We start from the raw sequence: 24,439 nt of genomic DNA on the forward strand, positions 1-24,439 counted from the left end.
GACTGAAGTGCAAGATAGTGAAGAAGAGCTGTCTTATCTCTTTCGCTCTCTTTACATCGCCTCTTTGGTGTGGTCAGACACAAGTAGGCCAGTTGTTAATGTAATAAAACAGGTTTGACTTGTCTCGTTCTTTCTTATAAATGAAAGCATGCATAATGACTGTGATGTCACCTGAAACACGACCTATATCCTGTAAGTACACACAATTCATATTTTTCATGTTTTTAATATTCTTTATCCTTGAAACGTATTTTATTAGAATGTGCTGGGTTTAACCCCACATAACTTGACAAAATTACATTTTGATTGGAAATTAGCTATTTTATGGTATTCTATTCAATATATTACGTTTTTCTTTAAATGAGGTCATGCGCTTTATTGACATTGTTGCCACCATAGTAACCATTACTTTATTTATTTATAAATAAAGTACAATTACTTTTCTTTCTTTCTTTATATAATAATACAAAAACAAACTTTATTTGAGGGAAAATTGTTGGTTGTGATGGAAATGAAGGCACAACTGAGATAATTTGTGCAGATATTTATAAAATAAAATAAAAAATACAAATAAAATATTTAACAAATATTTAAATGGTTTATATTTCCTTCACTCTTAGTTTCGATTATAAGAGGTTTTAAAATGTAAGAATCATTTTATGATGGATTTTAAAATGTTGAAGTTGAAGTCTGTTAAAAATCATTCACTCTTTTGTTAGCAATATTTGATAGGTTTATGCATACAATGTCAATGCAATGTGTATGTGATGCCACATAGCAATGTTTGGAAATATACAGTAACTATAAATCTTTGCTTTGAATTTGATGCTCTTTTGTCACATCTAAAAGAATCATATAGTAGCTCTAGCTCGATTGTTTTCTTCTTTGGCTTGGATACATTACTTCTTTGTGTATTATTGTCATTTGTAAATAGCTTTGCATAAAAGCGTCTGCTATAGATGAAAGGATGTAAAAACAAACTGTAAATGACTGGATTTTCCAGATTCAACAGGTCAGACTCTTAAGCACTTGATCTGTAGGTGGAATGATGCCATGAAATGACATTAGAGTCATGCCTATTACTTCAGAGTTATGAAACCACTCATGTGTCACTCAGTCATTAAATGACCATACAGACAATCAAGAGCACAAGGTTCGGCTGGTTAGCTGTTATCCCCGACTGGTAGATGCTGTAACTACAACATTTGGGTAAAATCTTTCTCCACTGGCGGACATTCAAAAGCAAACAGCACATATACATGATTCTGTCTTTAAAATGTAAAGGCAGCTATATTTATATAAATGTCGGGATACAAGGCCAAGACTAATTATGAATTCTCAAACTTGAATATTTCAAACTTTAAACTTCACAAGCCCTGTAATAACATCTTGCTTTGATTTGCAGCACAAAAGTGTACTATGTTAAAGCCTTTAATATATATTCAGACTACTTGAGAAAATTCAGTTTGTCATGCAATAATGTTTTCATTCATCATTATATAGAGGAGAACTAACATACAACAGTGTTAAAATGAATGTTGAAATGTGTAACAGTGGACCCTTTATTCCTGTCTGAGGGGCCCTGTGTTTCTTATTTTCTCTCTCTCTCTTTCATTCCCTCTGTCACTGTAAATCTTCTTTTTACTCTTTTTGTTGCATTCTAATATATCTTCCACAACCTATCCTTCCTTTACCTTTCTAATCCCAGTTTAACCCTTATTTCTTTGAAGATTCTTACTGTGAAATTGTCAAACCTTTCTCAACTGAACTTGAGAAACAGTATAGTCAGAGTTAGAATCAAACAAAGGGTTATTTGCTTGATTGGTAACATTTAAAATACATACAAATAAAATAAAATAACACAAAATAAATAAATATAAATAATAAAATATACATATAAAAAATACAATTAAAATACATTTTGAAGAAATTCACCTCATTTCATTGGAACAAAAAATAATCTGAAAAATATGAATGAGAAAAGTATTAGTTGACCAAGCAGCAAACAAGCTTTGTGTTATGCTGTGATAACCATATTTATCTGATCTGTTGTGTTGTGCTTGGAGATATGACAGTGTTTGATATATCACCGATTCGACTGAACACAAATGTCAGTATCTTTATAGATACACCTGGCTGCAGAGTGTGAATTCCAGTCATGGACAATAATACTCTGATCCACTAATAAATCTGGTTATTGTGTGGTCAGAGTTACACATATTGTATAGCACAAGCTTCTAAAACTCTTTATTAAGTTAATGTTTCACCACAGGTGGAGACAGATTAGCTGAAGTAGAATGGTGAAAAAAGTGTCTCTTCCATTTCCTCCAAATGGAAGTACAGTTAATTTACAGTTATTTTTTACTGAGGCCCAAGATTGCTGGTGAACCCCAATTTGAGTTGGGTCACTATACAGCATGAATGTAAAGTAGTCCAGAACATTGGATGGAGGCCAGATTGAATTTTAAGTGACCACTGTCCTAAAAGTGTCTTTGAAGATCTCTCTCTCTCCCTCTCTTAGTAGCCCGTGTTTACCCTCTTCACACCATTTAACTTTCTTTCTCTCTCTCTCTCTCTCTCTCTCTCTCCTAGTGATCAAACTGAATGACTGCATTGAAAAGTAGATATAAAGTTTGTACACCCCCTTTTCACAAGCACTCAGCATCTTTTCCTTTGCCCGCTTGATCCCCGCCTACTGTCCCCTGCCCCTATATAAGTGTGTTTTTCAGTATGCATGACAAAGAGCAAGAAGCAATGAAAGGAAATAGAGTAATGATAAGGAGTATGTTCACACTTCAGTAAATCGCAATGAAGTTTAAAGTCCTGTTCTATTTATGGTTGTTGGGCCTAATAAAGCCTGGTGAGTACTAGCCCATGCCTCTCATTACAGCAATAACATATTTTGTCTCTCTAAATGTATTGTTTTAAGTTAAAGTTATTTTAATCTTTGTTAAGATGTTCAGTATTGGAATATTACATTTGAATTGAAAGCTGTGTTTTTTTCATGTGAATATCAGTAATAGATCAAAACGAAACACAGAGGATTCAATGCAGATGCTGGCAAACCATGTGCTGTCAATTGTCCATACCTTACAAAGATCATACATTATACAGAGAGTAAATAAATGGCACTTTCAGACAATCTAACAGTGTGAGATGCATGTTTTTCTCGGTAAAAGTCACGTCTGTTATACAAAATATCAAACTATGTGCATGAGCTGTTGTTTACTTGCTCCTGAATACTGAGAAAACAAAGCTTTAAGTCAACTTCGTGAATAAATTCTGGTAGAATATGTGCCATATATTTTATAGTTGTTTATAATTGCTTTAAAATTGTTAAACTGAATTTAGACATTTAAAGAGAACTAGACATGTTAACGTCTTATTTTGCAGTCAGGTGGTCTTGTTTTTAATGCTTTGTACTTCCATATATTATTGAAGATAATCAAACCCTGAATATGGAGGAACAGTGAACAATAACTACTGTATGTGTTTCATATTTTAATCCAGAAATGTCCACGTTCATCCATCGCACTGATGGATTGTTTGTTTCTCAAGTATACATTATTCCAATGCCCTCCTTTATTTTATATGGACAATATTAGTTATTGAATAAACTATTATCATTGACTTATTATTGTTATTATTATTAAGTAGAAAAAAATATTTTTTTTCCATAATTATTTTTCTTTTTACTGTAAATATTTATTTGTGGTGTACTATGTCAATAGAGATTGACATTTTTAATCAGAAATGCAAATATGATGGAGAACACTTGAACTTGAATGACCAAAGTCTAAATAGGCCTAAATGTAAATGTAAAATCTGTAAGATTCTGTTCAAGAGGTTTATTCAACCATCATTTTTAAGCCACCATGTTAACACCATCATTTTTTAAAGCAGACCTAAACCAAGCACAGGCTTAGAGCAACTGTGCTTGTTTTTGCTTTAAGAGTGAACACTGAAATGCTTGTCCTTTCATATTTTTCTGTCATTCTCAGGCTCCTCTGCAGATGTCTCTGTGTCTCCGGGCTCCTCAGCTGTCCTCAACTGCTCCTTTACATTGCCGCCTCTAGTTGATGATTCACTCTTAAATATCACCTGGTCCTTCAACGGTTTAGTCCTTGCCTCAAGGAACCACACTCAACCGGGCTTCTTCTTGAACACCACTGCCTCCTTCATTGGCTCCTTCCCACTGACTGTTTACAATGCCACTCCAGACCAGCAGGGGGTCTATGAGTGCAGGGTGAGCTACAATGAAACCAATTACTCCACAGATGTGACTCTGACAATATTAGGTGAGTCAGTGCATGTCGCGTAGATCACTGGTATGAAATAGTGGATGCTGTTGAAAAACAGGACCAATGTCCAACTTATTCACATATATAAAATATAATATTATCCCACAGGCAAACAAACTTAACATTAGAGTTGCTTCCTACATCTCTTACAGTTCCTCCACTGGTCTCCATCATCTTACCTGAAGTAGTTTTGAAAAGAAAAACTTCGGTTGAATGTTGGGCAAGGAGCTTTAGTCCTCCACAAATCATGTTTACCTGGACAAGAGCTGGAAACAAAATCCAAGTACCCCAAAAGCTCCAAGTGAACCATACAGAGGACGGGCTATACGATGCAGTCAGCTGGCTGACGTTCTTCCCTCAAGTCTCTGACCAGAATACAAGCTTTGGCTGTGAGGTGCAACATACAGCCTTGATGAAACCTGTCCTAGAAGAGTTCACGCCACATATCATAGGTATTCAGAATTTACACATCTGACTGGTAGATGTTATTCTTTTGAAACTGGACATTAGTTGCACGCATTATCTAAGTGTCTTTATCAGTTGTACGGTACAGTACGTTCTGCAATTATTTTCATTTCCATTGTCAAAAGTTGTGATTGTTTCCAAAATAGCAAACCGTACCTTACCACTTTTTTGGGACCCTTCCGTTGGGGTACCTAGCACAGTAGTCTGGTACCTAAAGAGTGGAGCTAGACTCAATGCAGAACATTGATTGGTTGACAGATAATTGTCACTGTAGTGCACAAAAAATACAAGTCTATTTTAGAATTTTATATTTTCACACACACACACACAGACAATAGTTTGTGCTCCACCTATTTTTATGCGCATTTTGGATTATCACATAAAAAAACGCTGGATGGAAACGCCAAGATGCGCATAAATTCTAAAAATGCGCATAAAAAACTTATGCGCACATTTGAGTAGGATAAACTTTTTATCCGATAAGAAAAAATGCGCATAAACTACGATGGAAACACATTTACCGAATAAATTCCTCCATGCGCATCGAAAAAGTCATGTGACTTTGCGTTATGAGACGGGATAACTTGACAAGCAGCGGACCGATCTCGTTCACAGCATCTATATGTTGTTATGGTGATTCTGAAATGCCTGAGCAAAGTCTGTCGTCAAAGTCTTTCTGTATAATTGTCTTACACGACTGCGTTCCCAAACAGCAGCATCCACCTCCGACAGCATTGACAGCTTTTATTGTGTTACGTCTGCTCGCTCTGAGGTGCAAGTAATTTATATCATATATGAAAATTATTATATTCAGTGGCTTCTCCTATATTCTTAGTGATATTTAGTGCCCACAGTTTACCAGGAAGTGACGATTTTGTTCTCTTTGACTCGTTGGATGGAAACGGTGCTTTATTCGCATATGTTTTATGTGATATTCCAGTTTTGCTCATAAGTTTAATTCGAATCTTTGGATGGAAACATAGCTAATGTTGCGCTTTCTTCGCGCAAGAATGACATACATCGCTACTTTCCGGCATACACCACACCTATTAAGGGTACTGTTGGCAGTGGAAACACAAGCTGGATCAGGGTGTACCGTCCCGAATCGTACTGTACTGTACTGTACCGTACCACTCGGTGGAAACGATACTTAAGATGGTAGAAATGTCCCAAGCATTTTCCAGAATTGTGCAACTTGTGCACATGCAGTAGAATTTGCCTCACTTAAGGCTTCAGTTGCAGCTACCTCCTTGCAGATACCTCCTTGATGTTGTCAGTTTTGCTAAACTGGGGCAAAACTACCAGGATATGTTATGGATAGTTTATGACAGGGATGTGCAGTCCATAAGACTATGAATGCTCTGCATACCCAAGCCATTTAAGAGAATGAGTTCAGGGAACTGGCTAAATATTAACATTACTATAAATTCCCTTGTCATTTGAGGTTTAACATAAGGCTTACACAATAAAATGTTGGGAATGCGTGTGTTACTGTACATAAATTATTTATTTGCCAACCAACAATTTTCTGTGCCAATTATGGAGGGATTCGGGTAAGCAGATCCACAACACCTTTGGTGCCTGTGCTCTATATGAATCGTCATTAATGTGCATTCTTGTAGGTTTGCTAGCATGTAGGTGATTTCACAAGTATGGAAAGCTGGCCACAAATTACTACCAAGCAGAAAAATGTGTTGTTGCTTCCAAATCTTTTTTACAATTTGTAAATGAAGCAAAACTAACCATTTGTTTTTCCCATGCTTGAGAAATCCTGCATTTGTGATGTGTCTATATATGTGTATCTAAGGATTTGGGAAGGCATTGCCACCGAATGTCTATTCCTGGCAACAGTCCTAATTTTAAATCGACACCTGCCATGGTGCGTCTTATTTGACGTCTCTGATAAATTAGATAGCATACCCAGTTAAAGTCACTGCTCGCCACTCGTTCTTTTCTAAACCAATCTACACTTTATCCAGCCCTGGAGTGTAAGTCTCCTGCTGAGTTTAGCACTAACCCTAACCAAACACACCCAAACAAGTTAATCAAGATGTTTAGAATTACTTGCTAATTGCATATAGTTGGGTTTAATTGAGATTTGTACTAATGCCTGCAGGCCATTGGCGCTCCAGTGTTGCAGCTGAAGAGCCCTGCCCTTGACATTTGGGACAGTATGCAATGCTGTCTCAAGATGGTTCATTTCTCTGTCCTAGCCCTTGTGGTCATGAAGCAGTTGGTTCATTCTCTGATGTCCAGGAATTCTTTGTGAATACATGTGCAAAGACTGTAGTCAGACTAAGCCAGAAGTGCCCACTCTTTCTCCTAATCTGCAACATCCTGCAGAGTTTGACTCCAACCTGTCCCAACTTGCCTGCTTAGAAGCTTCTAGTTAGTTCTAGTAGTAGCCAGTGTTTCCCAACCCTGTTCCTGGAGGCATCGAAAAACACACTTTTTGGATATGGGATTTTGGATACACATTTGGGAACTGTTCATTTCAGGTGTTGGAGTCTTTACCAATGAGCAGATGAGTTGATTCAGGTGTGTTTGATTAGGAAGGGTTCGAAAATGTGTAGTACCGGGGTGCCTCCAGGAACAGGGTTTGGCAACATTGGACTAGGCCAGTACTCCCCAAACCTGTCCTGAAGGCCACCAACAGTGCTCATATTGAATGTTTCCTTCATCTTCTTTCCTTCATCAACCCACCTGATTCAGCTCAGAAGCTCATTAGTAGATACTGCAAGACATGTGCTGCGTCTCAATGTGCCTACTTATACTACGCCCTTAAAGTATGTACTCTTTTGGTGAAGAAAAAGTACACACTTTTGAGTGTGTAATAGAAGAGTAGGCAAGCTTTGGGACATACTATCATGTCACACAACCACGTCTTTAACGGACGCTCTGTCGCATAGATACACGCACCCTGTCACTGTAAACTGGCCTGTCAATCATATTGTCACAGTTAACATCCTCCACATTGCATTTCATTTAACTTCCGACCGTATTGGAGAGAAAAGAAGTAGCACATTGATCTGCCAGTCACGGGTCTTTCATGCCGAGAACTCTGCTCATATTTTATGCATAATGATGCATTTAAAAGTTAACGACCAAACGGATGTTTATAAAAGTTTACATTGCTGTTGCAGATGAAATATAACACAGATAACATGTTAAATATTAGTAACTCAAATCCCTTTTTCTAAGCCTCTCTACCTAACCGCCGGTCGCACACATCCACCATGTTTGTAGTTTTTTTAACACGTTTTATTCGTGTTTGTAGTACTGGACAGAATCCTTCACCAAAGCGCAATGGATTGTGGGCAATATTAGCCATTAGAGTGTGCACGGATCCACACTTCAAAAATCGACCTGAAATAGTAGACCATCCGGGGACTTTTGGCATACTCTTTTCAACATACTATGCTTTGGGACACACTTATTCTAATCTCAAATACTATTTAGGATGGATAGTATGAACATTGAGACGCAGGGCTAAATTGGGTGTGAGACATGCAAAATTTGCAGTGGTGGGCAGCCTTACGGACAGGTTTGGGAAGCACTGGACTAGGCAATGGTTGTTTTCCAAAATCTTACAGACCTTTCAAGGTTGACATGTTTGGCCAAAATTTTACTACTCGTTCATGGTCATTTAATCATCTGGGAAATCAACATACTCATGTCAAGATAATGTAATTTTAATAGATTACTAGTATTCTGTGATTAAGGTTGATTACTGATTTTTTTTTAATTAGTATATATTAGTGTCTTTTGCTCTCTCTTTTCTAGTTCTCCCAAATGTCACTCTCTCTGTGGTTCCCTCTACTTCCCACTCCTCTCCACTTACCCTCTCCTGTGACGTCAGTGGATTCTACCCTGACAACGTATCCATTTTATGGATCCAGAATGGAAAGGTTCTTCCCAACCTTCCTTTGTCCATCCAAAATGAGGAAGGAATGTATAGGAGACATCAGTATCACACCCTGAGTGTGGAGGAGAGGAGCAAAGGAGGAGAGGTGCAGTGTGTGGCCCGACAACCCAATGTGCAAGAACCTGCCTATGGAACTTTTGCCCTACCCACTGTTGACCCACGTGGTATGGGACATTTAACTTCACATCTTATGTATAGTATTCTTCATTCAGATATAATGATGTCAAGGTTAACAGGTTTATTATGCTTCATGATCCAATCAGCAAGAACAGACTCAGTTGGGTACTCAAAGAAAGAGTCTACTTTACGGATGTCCAATCCTACTCCTGGAGGGCCACTTTTCTGCAAAGTTTAGTTAAAACACACCTGCCTGTAAGTTTCTAGTGATCTGGAAGACCTTTGCTGCATTCCAAATGGGATAAATCTGCCTCCGAAGGGCACTTTAGAGTGAGATCACTCAACAAGCCATAATAAAGGGTTGTTCTAAAGCAGGGGTGTCAAACTCTGGATCAGGTGTGTTTAATTAGGGCTGAGGGCTGTGGCCCTCCAGGATCTGAGTTTGACACCCCTGTTCTAAAGCAAAGTGGTCAAAACTGACCACTTCAAAGAGCCCAAAGAGGATTTCAAAGGTACACTCAGTTCAGGTGTGTTTAGTTAGGGCTGGAGCTAAACTCTGCTGGAAATGGCTTGGTGGATTGGACACACCGGTCTCCTCTAACTAGTGTTGTCTTTTATTGTTTTAAAGGTAAAGTGTATGAAATAGTAGAAACAAGTAAATGGGTGGAGGTGAAGAAGAAGTTCTTATTATTTTTACTGCTTTAATCTCTTTCAGTGCAAAACCCAGGTCTGAATAAGTCAGCCAAGGCTTCGGTAGCAATGATGATAATTTCACTCACGCTGGTTTTTTTGCTCTGCTTTGGATTTTCTTGGAAGAGAAGGGATGGTAAGTCTGGTAAAACACTAATGACTTAATAAGATATCAGCAGAAGGCTTTCCGTTAGCATCCCCATTCATCTCAATGAGAGTCGTTCGACTATACCATTCATCACTGAAAGTATGTGATGTAAATGCATCCATATTTTGCTGTTCCAAAACAAATCACTTGAGCTGTAAATGTGACTTTTCACTCTATATAGAAGTAAGGAATCAAAATTTTCTTTGTAAGCATGGTCCTGCTGGTGATTGCCCCTGTTGGTAGATGCTGTAACTGCATGATTCTGGGACAGAAAGCATCTTTCTTCATTGGCGGGTATTCAAAAGAACCTGATGAAATAACATTTTAGAAAGAAACATATACATTTATAATTTTCAAGCCGTTAACAAGTATGAAATGGACTTCTGTCATGACAACTCTCGGAGGGATTGGCATGGTAATGTACATGACAATGTTAATGTATTTGGTCTTGGCGGAATAGATCTGCTACGCTGCTGCTGCTGCTGCTGCTGCGGCAGAGCAAGTACCGAGACTTGCTACTGCCAATATATCCACAACATGCTTCTGTGAGCATGTAAGAAATATTGCTGCTGCAAATATAGCACATGAAATAACCCCCATATAGCATACATGAATCACCTCATAGCAGATCTATACAGGTGGAGCTGGGGAAGGTGGAGGGTTTTTGAAGCAAGCTGCAACTGCTACGGCAGGCGCTAGTCATATATTTGAATGTTGAGCAGCGAGCTCATTGGCTACCGATACAGGAGAGAACCAATCAGCTGTGCCATGTGATAATGATGTCATTAGGTAAGATTGCGTTAGACCTATCGGACTGCGCCATCTAGAGTTTCATGCCAGAACTCTGTATTTATATTGTCTCCATCTGCCCTTTAAAGGGATAGTCGTCCAAAAAATACATTTCTTTTTTATCATTTACTCACCCTCTAGTTGTTTTTAAATGTGAATGAATTTCTTTCTTCAGCGGAACACAAAAAAAAATGTCGGAAACCAAACAAGTTTCTGGTCCCCATTGATTCCCATAGTATTTTTTTCTTCCATACAATGGAAGTCAATGGCTACCAGCAACAGTTTGGTTACCCACATTCTTCAAAATATATTTTTATGTATAACAGAAGAAAGAAACTCATACAGGTTTGGGAATTTTCATTTTTGGGTGAACTATGCCTTGAATGTCACAGCCCAGGATAATTGCTAATGATTATGAGTAAGTCAGAAAGAGCTTTATTGCCAAGTGTGTGTTGTTTACTCACACGAGGAATTTGTCTTGGCGACAGGAGCTACCAGTGCAGAAGAAAGTACAGACATATTGCAACGTACATGATAGTGCAGACATACATAGGAATTACACAGTAGAGATGAAATATAACACTAATATAAGAAAAACAGAAAATTAAATAATGCAATATAATACAGAAGTAGAAATATAGAAGAAAAAACATATATAATTGTTTTAATGAATGTACAGATATGTTTTCTACAAGTGTAGAGTTTATGTAGTTTACAAATGTACAATTTTCAGATGCTATGTATAAATGTGTCATAATGATGATGGCAGAATGTGGTTGAGCTAAATAGAATAGAAATGCTAACAATTTAACATCTTCTTATTTTCTCAGAGAAGCGGAAGTCTCTGAATGTCTCAGCGATTGTTCTGCCACCCAGGGTGGTTGTGGGTAAGAAAGGCAGAGTCACCATCAGTGTGGAAGGCAGGTTGGCAGAGAGGGTACAAACGACATGGTTTCTGAATGATGTTCCCATCACAGACACTTCATACAAAGGTATCAGCCGACTAAGACCACTTCGCATTTACCTTCACCTCTACTAGTCAACTAGTAGGCGAACCTTTTGGCCATTACGGTTTAATGACACATAACTACTTTGAATGTGGGCAAATTAATTTTGTGCAACTGAAGCAAGTGCAACATGTGATTCGGACCTAGTATAGTGACAGAACTAATGATCTAGTTATGCAACCCCTACTTTACTGATGTTTGAAATTGACATTAAACGAATTGTTTCTGCACTGTTTGCATGAAGTCAAAGGGACAAATACAGATTATATTAAAGTTAGAGATTTAGTGGATATGAAAGTGGTGGTTTTGCACATGGGATATGCAAAATATGGACCTTTATTATCATAAAGTGGCTGTCTGTGTATGTTTCACCCTCTCTCTCTTTCTCACCTTCTCTCTCTCACAGAGAAAAAATATGGTCCTTTTTGCTCGGCAGCCTACACTCCTCGCACCTCTCGTGTATCTGTGGTGTCAGAAAAAAGTTCTCTGCTGCCCTCTACTGCCTCAGGATATTACAAGCTACATACTCAGATGTCACCTCGCTCGTCCTCCAGCTCAATGAAACAACTCTTCTCCTCCGTCACATTTATACCCAACCTGTCCATTCACAAGGGTGCAATCTTGAAATGCCACATCTCGTATAAGGGGAAAGACAAGATTGTGGCTGAGAGAGTGTCCGACAAGTTTACTATTCTAGGTCAGAGGCTATGTTGAGGTCTCTCATGTATTACCTGCAGCTTGTTTTTATGTGAAGCTAATGGGAGAATCTCTTGAAAATATGTCCGGCCCTCATATCACTCCAAGTGTGTATATATTACATTACTGTTATGAGAAAAAAAAAACGTAATGGTCCTAAAATAACCTTCATTTTCATTAAGCAAAACATCATTTATTTTTCTAGCATCTAGATTTTAGAGTGAAACATGACCCAGACATGTTGAGGTGAGGTTTGGTTACCCTGGTTGCACCTGCTGGTTCCTGTTTCTAGATTTTCCTTCTCCTTTAGCATATAAAGCAAGATGCATGTTTCAATCTATTTTCATTTCATCATGTTTACATTATTGTTTTTTGTTTAGCACCACCTGAGGTTTCAGAGATCCAGTTCTCAGAGGCAAATGAGGAAGGAGGTATCACAAACAATGCACACATTAGAATATTGCAAATTATATAAATGCATCATTATAAAATGTTTTCTCTTGTCAGGTGTTGTGACAATGACAGCCCAGGCCTCTCACTTTCATCCGGACATCATCACCTTCCGCTGGTTCTGTGAGGGTGGGGAGCTGAGCCCCGTGTCCTTCCCGCAGGCGCTGGCAGCCCCTCGACCTGATGCTGAAGGCTTCTTTTCGGCCATGAGCCAGTGCAGACTGCCCACAGCAGAGCTAGAGAGAGGAGAAACCAGAGTGTGGGTCGCCGTTCACCACACGGCCCTAAAACAGCCCATCACACGCGAAACTAGAGGTGAGAGCTGGAGTGAAATAACTGAGTTCTTGGAACTGACTTTTGTGTTGAGAGGTGCAAACGACCATAATACACAAACTATCCCAGCAGTATATACTTTGCACAGTATGAGAATTTTGTTGAATAGCTGGATGACCTAATACATTGACTGAAATATAACCTGGAATATAGTATCCTGCAATGCATTGCTCTCAGCTTTGCCTTCCATGTCCAGTGTAGGTAACAGTTTATCAGTTTATATAATGTAAACTATTATTGCACAGCTCTGTATATAAAGTTGGATATACTGTATATACTGTATTATATCCAACTTTATCCGCATACATACAGTACACTTATAACTATATAGCAATATATAGCGATATAAACTTTCCTCGCAAAATGTAACTATATTAAAATCCAGCTCTTTATATATTGTTGGATACATGAGTATGTCCAGTCTCATCCACATACATACAGTACACTTGCATAGGGCCATATATACTACATACTGTAGCAAATCTCAACTGCTTGATTGTAACCCAATCCCACATTTTTGATCAAATAACTGAATTTATTCTTTCCTAGGGTTCATGAAAAAGCCCACCGTTTCAGAGATCATCTCCTCTGCTCTTGCGTCTGCTGAGGAGGGACCTTTGACCCTCGCCTGCGACATAACTGGTTTCTACCCTCTTGAAATCTCTGTCAAATGGCTGCATATAAAAGGGAATTGGACTGAGGAGGGAGAGGACAGAGAAAGGGAAATCAAAGAGGGAGCTGAGCTATGGGGCCCTTTGCAAACTCTGCCCAGGACATTTAGAGCAAAAGCATTACTTAAAGAGCTGGATGAGATGGCAAGGGGAGGTGAGATCGTTTGCAGAGTGACACACTGCTCCCTACTGAAGCCCATTGAGAGAGTCTGGAAAAATACTCATATCGGTAAAGGACACACTCGAAAATAATAGATGGTTTTTTTTTTCATTAATATTTTTTTTCATGTTTTTGAAAAACAAAGTCTCTTATACTCACCAAGGCTGCATTTATTTCTTCAAAAATACAGTAAAAACAGTAATATTGTGAAATATTAATACAGTTTATAATTTTCTTTTTTATATATATTCTTGTGATGCAAAGAAATTTCAGCTTCATTACTCCAGTCTTCAGTGTCACATGATCCTTCAGAAATCATTCTAATTATTCATTCTTTAAAAAATGTGCAACCTAAACCTAGAATATAATATGAAGGATATCATAGAGACATATGGTTTTGGGCTCTTTTGATGCAATCTTTTTCTGTTTTGTTTCTCAGTTGCTCCCTCCATCCCTTGTTCTCTGACGGTTTGCTGGAGCAGAGATGGTGTGGGAATATTCTCCGTTCTTCTCTCTGGAGGAAAACCCACGGCTGAAGTTCTCTGGGCTGCTGGTGGCACGACCGTCTCCAAGCTTTTGTCAAGAGAGAGAGAGAGAGAAAACAGCGAGGGGAAACCAGAGCTCAAGAGCGTTTGTGTTCTGGTGAGATCTACAGGACGACAGGAAAGTGACAGTCGCAGAGGAGGACATGCACGCAGTACGTATGCCAATATGATGGTGAGCAGACTGAATGTTTCTCAACATAACATCAATAAGAAAAGCAACCTTTTGGCTTATTCTACAGGAATCAGGCCGCCTAGTGTGGACTGTAATGCCGAATGTGAAAAGATGAATGAATGTGTGGACAGAATGAAATCCGTACTAGAGGACAAACAGCTGAATGAGCATATGGAGGAGAATGATGAGGATGAGGATGTGGATCCATCCTATATAAACACTGTGAGATTGAGGAAAGAGAAGAAAGAGCATCTGAGAGTTACTGTGGAAATTACCCATCCTGCACTGAGATTCCCTGCGTATCTTACCTGGACAGGTAAATAATGTGTTGTTGAGATACAAGATGTTGTGCATGTGTAAAATTAGTAATTCAATGGATACAGTAAAACCAAATAATAATACTATTCAAAATCCAGTATAAATACTAAATACACTGAGAAACAAATGTGGTGTAGAAACAAACTGATAGTACATTTCGCAAATAAAACGGCAAGTAAATCATTGAATTAAACATTAAATTTGAAAACGGAAAGACTTAAATAGTATTTCCTTGTAAAACATACTCTAATAAACTGTTTTATTAACAACTTTGGGAAAAAAAAACATTTAAAGTGTTTATTTCCCTCTTAAAAATATAATATTGTTGACAAATATGTTTATAATTATGTACACTCACATGAGATTAGACTACAATAAGCAGTGTTGGGGAAAGTTACTTTTAAAAGTAATGCATTACAATATTGCGTTACTCCCTAAAAAAGTAACTAATTACGTTACTTAGTTACTTTTTATGGAAAGTAATGCGTTATATTACTTTTGCGTTACTTTCGCGTTACTTTTTAAATATAAGCAGGGCTTGATTGTTTTTAATATAAGAAGTTCTATTTATAGCAAATGTAAAAGCCCTTTCACACCAAAAAGTGTAATGAATAAACCTCAGGCTGAAGCAAAAGTAAATTCACGTCTGTACAGTAGAACGCAGGAGAAGAAACACTCTTCAGCAATAAAAAAACAAAGCACAATTGTTAGTTTCTCTAAAGTCATTTTTGCTTATTTGCTTAAAGTCAGCAGCAAAGATATTGGTTAATAAAATGGGATTAGATACATTTGTGTTATTTAACATTTAATTATTGCAGGTTTGCGTCATATTCTGAGTAGCATTATTTTTATTCATTTTGAGGAATACTGAATCTGTGTTTTGTTTTGTTTTTGTGAGTGAAAAAGTAATCTGATTACGTAACTCGCATTACTTGTAATGAGTTACCCCCAACACTGACAATAAGTGACCTAGATTAGAAGATGAAGTTTACTTCTCACTTTTGTGTTTTGCAGAGCCTGCAGAGGAAGCCTCATCATGATGACTCGCAGTTATTTAGAAATCTACATCTTCTCTTGACGCCACCTCCACCTCCACCTATGAGCTCATGAAATTTATACTGAAGTTTTGCTGTTGTATTTTTTTTTTCTTAAAAAATAAAATGTTTTCTTTTACTACTAATATGATGCATGAAACACAATATTAGGTGTTCACTTCACTCTGAATGATCTGCCATCAATTTTAATTAAATAAACTCTTTAAAATAAAGCTGTCGTGTGATTTTTTTTTTTCTAAACCGAGTATGTGAGAAAGTCAGAAAGAACGCACCACAGTGACTAATTTTGTCCACGTACTAAGCTGACTTAGATACACGTCAAACCACAACACTTGTGCATATTCAGACATGCACATTAGTTTTATTATTATTGTTGTGCCTACACTTAAAATGCTTTAGTTCTCTATCATAATCAAACAATGTCATTACTATCTAATCTCATAATCAGCTACGCTTTAAAGCTGATATGGTGAAATATCTTGAGGGAAGTTAAAGGTGCTGCACACTCTAGTTGTGCAGAAGTAACTGTTGCAGCAGAAAACTATGGCTGTATTTCAAAACCTAGTGAGATTTCTTTCCAGACAGCAGATTTTCTCGCACTGTGACTGAAAAAAACAAAGCATAAATACGAAAAAATGCCGGTTTCACTCATGATGTCCAAAAATGCTGCAGGTAACTGAGACACTGCACGCGCAACAGTGCTGCACGCGCATGACCGGTGCCACCTTTTTAGATTGTTCACTAGGTTTTGACACACAGCCAGTGTGATTTAGAGAAGTGTACTCCGAAATGATGTGTGGTTGAACATGACAGGCCCAATGACTCGTATGCTTTCCTCACCACAAACCAACTCCCTGCGAGAGTTTGTGCTTGTGCGTTGGCTGGTGTCAATGCTGCTTCACACAGCGCGTCTTCCTCATTAAAACACCGGACATATGAGCACAAGGAACTCGACAAATGCGACCTCCATCACTCAGTAACGATATAACTTCCTGTAAAGGACTCAACTTATAAAAAGTAGACGTGCTTGTAATGGTCTGAATGGGGATGTTGTGAAAAAACCGCCTGGACGTCGCCACCAAAACTTCGAGGGAGCCTCATTAATCTGTCAGCAATTCATCATTTTTTTTATTTAATCTGCTATGGATCCACCTGAAAGCTCGGTGAACCGCATTGGTCGCACTATTTGGACCGTTTGGGTGAGTAAATGCTGCTCTTTTGCAACAGTGACTTTCACTGATTAAGTTGTGATAATGATTAGTCTGTATGTATAATACCAGTCATATTGTACCGCTTGTCTAGTCCTCATATGATCTTTGTCTCTTGATGAGTAGCCTAATGTAAGGCTCACTGACTCCTGTTTCAATGTTTTGCTCGTATAGGGTTATCTGTCAGGGGCTGTTGCAAGATATCTCAGACCGGAAGTCACAGATGAAGGAAACCAAAGTGTTCGTACCAGAACAGAAGATATTGACTTGAAAAGTGCAGTAAACAAGATTAACAAAGAAGTAACGGCAAATAATTTCAACAATGAAGGGAAGAAAACTAATCAAATTGACAGTGCAGAGGTCAAGTGTTCCCCAATTAATGCCAGAGTGCAAGTGGCTTCTGTGCCGTGGGAAAACACTGATGTGGTCAAGGACGACAGTAATGATGAACTTCATGTTCACACCACAAAAAAACAAACTTACCATTGTGCAGTGTGGTCCACTGGGACTGATTCAGACAACGAAGGACGTATGGTTGGCGCATGTGTTGAGAAAGAAGCAGTTTCATCCGATGAGGTTCAGGCTGAAAAAGTATATGCAAACAATGAGTGTAAGGAGAGTGAAACTGCACACAATTTGGAAGAAACTGGAAAGACTGAACAAAAATATGGTGACAATGAAGATAAAGAAGAGCGTGATCAGAATCATGAGGATGAAAAGTGTGCAAAGAAGAGAGAAGATGCATATAAGACAGACGTAATGGTCCAATTTGAGCAAGATGTAGAACAGGAAAAGCAGATAAACATGGCGGACCATGGAGAGACAGAAGGCATTGCAGGTTTTAAAAATGCAGATGAACATCTAATTGAAGAAAAGGAGAACGATTTAGACCAGAAGGATCAGGAGAAAACTGAGAATGATGAAGAACAAGGACTTGAATCACAAGTTCAAGATTTGCAGAAGAGTGAAGATCCAGATAACGCGGACGTAATGGTCCAATGTAAGCTTTATGGACAAGATGTAGAACAAGACAAACTGATAAACATGATGGATCATGGAGAGACGGGAGGCATTGGAGGTTTTAAACATGCAGATGAACATCTTATTGATGACATGGAGGTACAAATTGTTGACCAGAAGGATCAGGGGAAAATTGAGAATGATGAAGACCAAGGAACTGAATCACAAGTGCAAGATTTGCTGCCACAGCTGGAATATTTAAAAAAATATTCTGATGAAATTGCTTACGTCTCTAAAAACGAGGTTGAGGAGATGATGCCTGAAACTAGAGGTGTGACTGAGCAGGATAAGGAGAATGAAACTGTGCAGGACTTGGAAGAAATTGGGCAGCTTAAACGAAACGATGGTGACAATGAAGATAAAGAAGAATGTGATCAGAGTCATGAGGATGAAAAGTGTGCAATGAAGAGTGAAGATCTGGATAACACAGACGTAATGGTCCAATCTGAGCTTTATGGACAAGATGTAGAACAAGACAAACCGATAAACATGATGGATCATGGAGAGACGGGAGGCATTGGAGGTTTTAAACATGCAGATGCACATCTTATTGATGACATGGAGGTACAAATTGTTTACCAGAAGGATCAGGGGAAAATTGAGAAGGATGAAGACCAAGGAACTGAATCACAAGTGCAAGATTTGCTGCCACAGCTGGAATATTTAAAAAAATATTCTGATGAAATTGCTTACGTCTCTAAAAACGAGGTTGAGGAGATGATGCCTGAAACTAGAGGTGTGACTGAGCAGGATAAGGAGAATGAAACTGTACAGGACTTGGAAGAAATTGGGCAGCTTAAACGAAACGATGGTGACAATGAAGATAAAGAAGAATGCAATCAGAATCATGAGGATGAAAAGTGTGCAATGAAGAGTGAAGATCTGGATTACGCAGACGTAATGGTCCAATCTGAGCTTTATGGACAAGATGTAGAACAAGAAATGCAGATAAGCATGATGGACCATGCAGAGAAAGAAGGCACTGGAGGTTTTAAACATTCAAATGAACATCCTATTGATGAAAAGGAGAAACAAATTGTTGACCAGATGGACCAGGAGATGACTGAGAATGATGAAGAACAAGGAACTGAATCACAAGTGCAAGATTTGCTGCCACAGCTGGAATATTTTACAGAGGAAGCCGATGACCTTGCAAAGCCTGAAAGGCTGAAAGTAATGGAAAAATATTCTTATGACATTGATGAATTCTCTAAAAAAGGGGTTGAGGAGGTAATGCATGAAACTGAGCAGGATGAAGACACCACAGAAAGTGAACAAGACACGACTAAATATGAGCTAATGGAGTCAGTAGAAACCCTGCAGAGAGTTTCCGAAGAACTATCTGAAAAAAAAGTACCAAATGTTGAACTGAAAATGACCACAGTAGTGGATGAGTTTTTCGAAACCGTTGATACATTAGAAGACACCCTGCTGTCGGATTCAAAACGGGATACTTCAGAAAATACTCCTGTAACAGGAACTGGGTCACATGTGGTGGCCATGAAAACTGAAGGCATGTTTTCAGATCTAATTGTTTGCGAGTTCCCTGTAGAATTGAGGAAAGGGCCAGAGACTGCATTGGCGGAGACTGATTTGGGATGTTTCGAGGAGATCAAAACTAACCTACATGATCCCCAAACTCTTGCAGAAGAGCAAGCAGAAAGGGAAGCTGTGATCACATGCTCTGTTGAGCACTCTGAGACCCTGAAAGCAGTTGATGAAGCAGTTGAGACTGAACAAGACATTGAAACTTTAATCGAATCCTTGGGTACAACAGAAAGTCAGGCACATCAGGAAATAGACAAAACCGAGTTCTCACTCAAAGAACATGTTGATTTAAGAACTGAACTGATGGAAGAAACAACTGAAACAAAGATCAGTTCAGAAGATGAGGAAGCAGAACCCTCCGAGAAAGAAAGTCAATCATCAGTCATCAGAAATGTCACTTTACAGTCACATGAGCTTCTTGAGTTCACAGAAGGAGAATGCAAATCATCTCTAGGAACAATGGACACTTTCAATGAATCACTAGGAAATTCAAGTATGTCTGAAATCGAGATTAAACATGTTGCAGAGGAGCAAACAGATGTGAAACCTGTATTAACAAGGTCTTTGAGTCCAGCAGAGTTTCTGGAGGAAACTCTACATCTGCAGGGTGAATCAGAGCAATGCGCTGAAGAGCAGGAGATCCTGGAGACAGATGTGGTGAAGACTGCTTTAGAGTATGTAGAAGGAATAACAAATCAAGTCTTGAAGGAAATGATAGAAACAGAAATTAACTTCGTACAAGAAACAGAACCTTTGGCAGGACCTTCAACAGAAGAACCTGGTGATGCAAAATATCAAGGACCTGCACAATGTGTGTCAGCTGATGCTTTTGTCCTGGAAGAAGAAGGGAAGTTATTGGGTGAGACAATGGACAGTAAGGTAGAAATGGAGGTGGAAACCACAAGTAGTGAAGTTCTTAAACAAACCGAGCAACATATTAGTTCACCAGAGTGTGAAACTACTGAAGCTGATGGACGTCGTGATCAGATACAGAAGGTCATTGCTGGAGAAACAGTGTTGAGTAGTCATGAAGACTTAATGGAAGTCAGCAGACCTGGGATGAAAAGAGGATTTGATTCAGTGAGCAAAGACCTTCCAGAGGTGAAGACAGAAGGCAAATTTTATTTGTATCTACAGGTAATATAGAATATTTTGTTGAGTAAAAGCTCCACGAATATAGAAATTAAATGTCATCCTACTAAGTTAAAAGGGTTAGTTCACCCAAAAATGAAAATTCAAACCCGTAAGACCTTCGTTCATCTTTGGAACACAATTTAAGATATTTTTGATGAAATCTGAGGGCTCTCTGACCCTCCCATAGACAGCAAGGTAACTACCACGTTCAAGGTCCAGAAAAGTACCAAGATGATTGACCAGAATTTTCATTTTTGGGTGAACTAACCCTTTAAACTTGACTATTTATCTTTAGGCATTTGAGGAATCATCTTTGGACTTTACCGTTCAGAAGTCTCGAATTGCTGTGAAGAATCCCCTAGTTCGGCCTCCCAAAGACCCCAGAAGGCTCCTCTTCAAGGCCTCGGTCGAACCTTTTGTCCCACAGCCTTCACCATGTAGTCAGAAGGTTGAAGTCTCTGTTTCAAATAAAGGGGTGACTGGATTTAAACTTCCAGGTATTTACCAAAATAAAATCTTAATGAAAAGTACATTAACATTTTATTAGTACTTTAAATCGGTTCATTATTTGTTTTTTCCTTCGTCATTTTTCAGGACTGGGTGCAGAGCTGCCAGTATTGAGAAAAACTGAGTTTGGGAAGAAAGCAAGAGAAGGAGGAGCAGCAGAGAGAACACTACAACCACAGGTACACAACAGATATGAACACACAAACAGTTTGAGTCTAAAAAATGATGGTACTGCGTAATCTAAGCACAATATTACACTCAATAAATATTTTTAATCCTAAATTTAAGATTTGTGTATTTTAATTGCTTATAAAATTTTCATCCGTTTGGATTACACAGTTTTAACGTAAACAAACTAATAAAAATTACAACTAAAAACTTTTTTTATTTGATTTAAATAATTACATTTTCAAATTGCAGCTCTTCAAATTGCTTAGAATCAACATAAATCTGTTAATTGCAAAAATAAATGTTGTTAGCTGTGGAACAAGCAATATTCAAGTTAAAGTTAATTAAAGTTAAAATGAATGAGATTGAAAGAAATTGGATGTATTGATAAATATATAAACCTGCTTGTTGTGTATTTTAAACACATTCTGCTTATTAGTACTGTGACAAAAATCTTAACTGGTCCTTTCCTGTTTTGATTTATGTATGCATGACAAATATGCATCACATTTAATTTTTTTTACAATTTCAACAAACTAATACTGTAATACAAACAGCTGGAAATTTTATTTAAAACATTTTTTTAAGTATATGTCAGTTATTTTATGTGTAGATGTGTAGTAATACAACTGTTTTTCACAGCAAAAGTCAGTTGCAGTAACAGAGGATTCTGTCAAACAAGAGCAAGTGCCAGCTAAACCCAAATGGACACCGCCAAGGCATCCTGGGTAAGGCCTGTTATATCAGTCTGAATTATTAATTTCATTTGATGTTGTTTCACAAATAGCTAACTTCTTTCCTTATTTTGTTTGTGCAGTATGGGGAGTCCCTTCATGATGGCAGAACTCAAAAGCAAACTCAAAAAGCCTGTTCAGGAGTAATAATATATTTTCAGATGCATTCTTCACCCGTTTTTATTTGTCTTATTCAAGCACTATGCAGCCTGGTAAATATTATGGAAAGTTATTCTACTGTTATTCTAACTCTAATTTCATTTTACTTCCACTATTTAGTTTGCTTCTATCTAAGAATCTAAACTGCGCAGACATTTCTCATGCATTTTTCTTAAGAGTTTAACTGAGTATGTATTTATATTTGAAGGGGGAAAAAAAGTATGAGTGAAATGATTACATACTAAATATCAATAAACATTTTTGCACTTTTTTGCAGCACTTAAACTTTGACTGTAGTTCAAACTGTCGTAGCCAGTGTTTATCACTAGGGGGCAGCAGAGAGTCACTGCTGGACATGTATGTCGTTTCGCCACTAGAGGGCAGAACAGAGTCGCTGGCTCTCGTATCACATTTAAAACTATTTTATTGCTATTTGTTATTGTTATATTGTATATTTCTTTTTCTTGTCATTACTTTCTATGTGTATAATTGTTTGGCAATATTGTATGTAAACAATCATGGCAATAAAGTACTTTGAATTGAATATATCACTTCGCCACTAGGGGGCAAAACAGAGTCGCTGGTTGTCATATGTTTATACGCCTCTAGAGGGCAGTCGTAAGCCGCTCACTGTTACATATCACTCCGCCACTAGAGGGCAGAAGACGGTCGTTGGCTGTAATATGTCAATACGCCACTAGGGGCAGCAGAGAGCCGCTGGCGGTTACATATGTCTGGCTTTCCAAAAGGGAGGCGCTTGACGCCGGTAGAGGGTGGTGGGAGAAAAAGACCGACGAACCGGGTGGAAGCCCTAAAAAGCGAACTGACGTTATACTCCTGAAATTGCTTTATTTTTTACAAGTCTATGTGGAGTGACTAAAGGTACGTTTCACCCGTATATTTCTTGAACTCTGTTGTGGTTTAAGCGGTGAAGAAGCGTAAACTAGCCGTGTATTTGTCTAAGGCAGATGGGCTCGTTTTTCCGGCCTGTAGCTCTCAGGCTAGCTAGCGCTAGCGCTGCTAATTCAGGATTGATTCGTCTGTGGCTGGAAATTGAGGTCGAGTTTGACATCAGGACTCTTGACATCGTGGGGATTGATAATTGTCGGTGGTGTGTTTGTTAGTGTTGTTCGTCTAGAAGTTATTTAATTCATCAGTAAGTTTTCAGGAAAGTTGTGGCAGTCTAATTCACCGTCACGTTGGGTAAGCGAACTGAGCGAAGTACGTTAGTTTTTACGTTTAACGTACGTTAGTTCCTTGTGAAACAATAAATTTGACCGCGTATTGAAATAGAAAGACTTTTCAAATCATGTTTTAGCTTTTATTGTAACACGAGTTGGCGGCACAAGATTTAACTGTCATCCTAATTAGATTTAAATCTAAGTTATTTTACCAGAGTTAGACTTAGATTCGTTTTAAACGTTTGACGCTGTATTAAATTCGCTGTTCGAGTTGTTTAACTTTATTAACTAACGTTACTGCAGTCTGCAGGTTTCCTCATCCACTCGTTTTTAGGCTATTGTGCTTCATTTGCATACATACTATGACGTTGTTAATCAGAAGTCATAAATATTCATATTTTACTTCATTCTCATTAAACATTTGTGACTGGTTTCAGAAAGCCGTTGTATTTAAAGAAAACGATTAACCATTAAAATTACTGTGTAAAACATGTACACACAACCTGTTTTTTTATTATTTTAATTATTATTTATTATTAATGCCGTAACCAAGAACAATACGATAAGAATCATCCATTGCAAAACAGAAAAAAACAACATTGACAAAACAAAAATACTATAAACCAGTGCCAGAGTATACAACAATAACAAAAATACAAGGAAATAATATTCCAAGGAAAAATAAAATGTTACGCTACAATGTCATATTTACATACAATGTTATATGCTCTAATTGCCTTTTTACTTGTGCAGTTTTGTAAAACATTACAGTAAAGCTTGAATTAAAGTGAGAAAAATTTGGTTTGGAGTCTGAACATTTCATTTTATGAATATGAAACTTTCCCATGTATATTAATAACTGTACAAGATACACTCTAAAAAATGCTGGGTTAAATACAACCCAGTGCTGGGTAAAATAGGGACAAACCCAGCAATTG

At 38.0% G+C, this 24,439-nt stretch overlaps 3 protein-coding genes across 3 annotated transcripts in view; all 3 read left to right on the top strand.

The window, feature by feature from the left end:
- Nucleotides 1-2,746: 2,746 nt before the first annotated feature.
- Nucleotides 2,747-16,015, top strand: LOC107660455 (uncharacterized). The gene is made up of 13 exons (XM_016449760.1): nt 2,747-2,860; nt 4,002-4,298; nt 4,454-4,753; nt 8,550-8,855; nt 9,524-9,634; nt 11,266-11,427; nt 11,849-12,139; nt 12,519-12,569; nt 12,646-12,903; nt 13,471-13,821; nt 14,192-14,449; nt 14,537-14,785; nt 15,802-16,015. The coding sequence occupies exons 1-13, from the start codon at nt 2,809-2,811 to the stop codon at nt 15,825-15,827; spliced, it is 2,712 nt and encodes a 903-aa protein (XP_016305246.1). The 5' UTR covers nt 2,747-2,808; the 3' UTR covers nt 15,828-16,015.
- Nucleotides 16,016-16,523: 508 nt separating this feature from the next.
- Nucleotides 16,524-22,858, top strand: LOC107660457 (probable serine/threonine-protein kinase kinX). Its single transcript, XM_016449762.1, has 6 exons — nt 16,524-17,041; nt 17,225-20,755; nt 21,048-21,249; nt 21,347-21,438; nt 22,070-22,155; nt 22,245-22,858. The coding sequence occupies exons 1-6, from the start codon at nt 16,985-16,987 to the stop codon at nt 22,306-22,308; spliced, it is 4,032 nt and encodes a 1,343-aa protein (XP_016305248.1). The 5' UTR covers nt 16,524-16,984; the 3' UTR covers nt 22,309-22,858.
- A 189-nt stretch (nt 22,859-23,047) lies between these two features.
- Nucleotides 23,048-24,439, top strand: part of ppp4cb (protein phosphatase 4, catalytic subunit b) — a 10,412-nt gene continuing 9,020 nt past the window's right edge. The window contains exon 1 of the mRNA XM_016449761.1: nt 23,048-23,202. The gene's annotated coding sequence lies outside the window, so the exon portion shown is untranslated. The remainder of the gene's footprint in view (nt 23,203-24,439) is intronic.

This window comes from Sinocyclocheilus anshuiensis, unplaced genomic scaffold (assembly GCF_001515605.1).
Source record: "Sinocyclocheilus anshuiensis isolate Anshui unplaced genomic scaffold, SAMN03320099.WGS_v1.1 scaffold2031, whole genome shotgun sequence".
NCBI lineage: Eukaryota > Metazoa > Chordata > Actinopteri > Cypriniformes > Cyprinidae > Sinocyclocheilus > Sinocyclocheilus anshuiensis.

Bases quoted from the DNA above. Each gene is read 5' to 3' on its own strand.
- LOC107660455 (XM_016449760.1), top strand. From the start codon at position 2,809: ATGAAGTTTAAAGTCCTGTTCTATTTATGGTTGTTGGGCCTAATAAAG. The intron at 4,299-4,453 runs GTGAGTCAGTGC...CATCTCTTACAG, and splicing joins TGTGACTCTGACAATATTAG to TTCCTCCACTGGTCTCCATC. The intron at 11,428-11,848 runs GTATCAGCCGAC...TCTCTCTCACAG, and splicing joins CACAGACACTTCATACAAAG to AGAAAAAATATGGTCCTTTT.
- LOC107660457 (XM_016449762.1), top strand. From the start codon at position 16,985: ATGGATCCACCTGAAAGCTCGGTGAACCGCATTGGTCGCACTATTTGG. The intron at 20,756-21,047 runs GTAATATAGAAT...ATTTATCTTTAG, and splicing joins AATTTTATTTGTATCTACAG to GCATTTGAGGAATCATCTTT. The intron at 21,439-22,069 runs GTACACAACAGA...TGTTTTTCACAG, and splicing joins AGAGAACACTACAACCACAG to CAAAAGTCAGTTGCAGTAAC.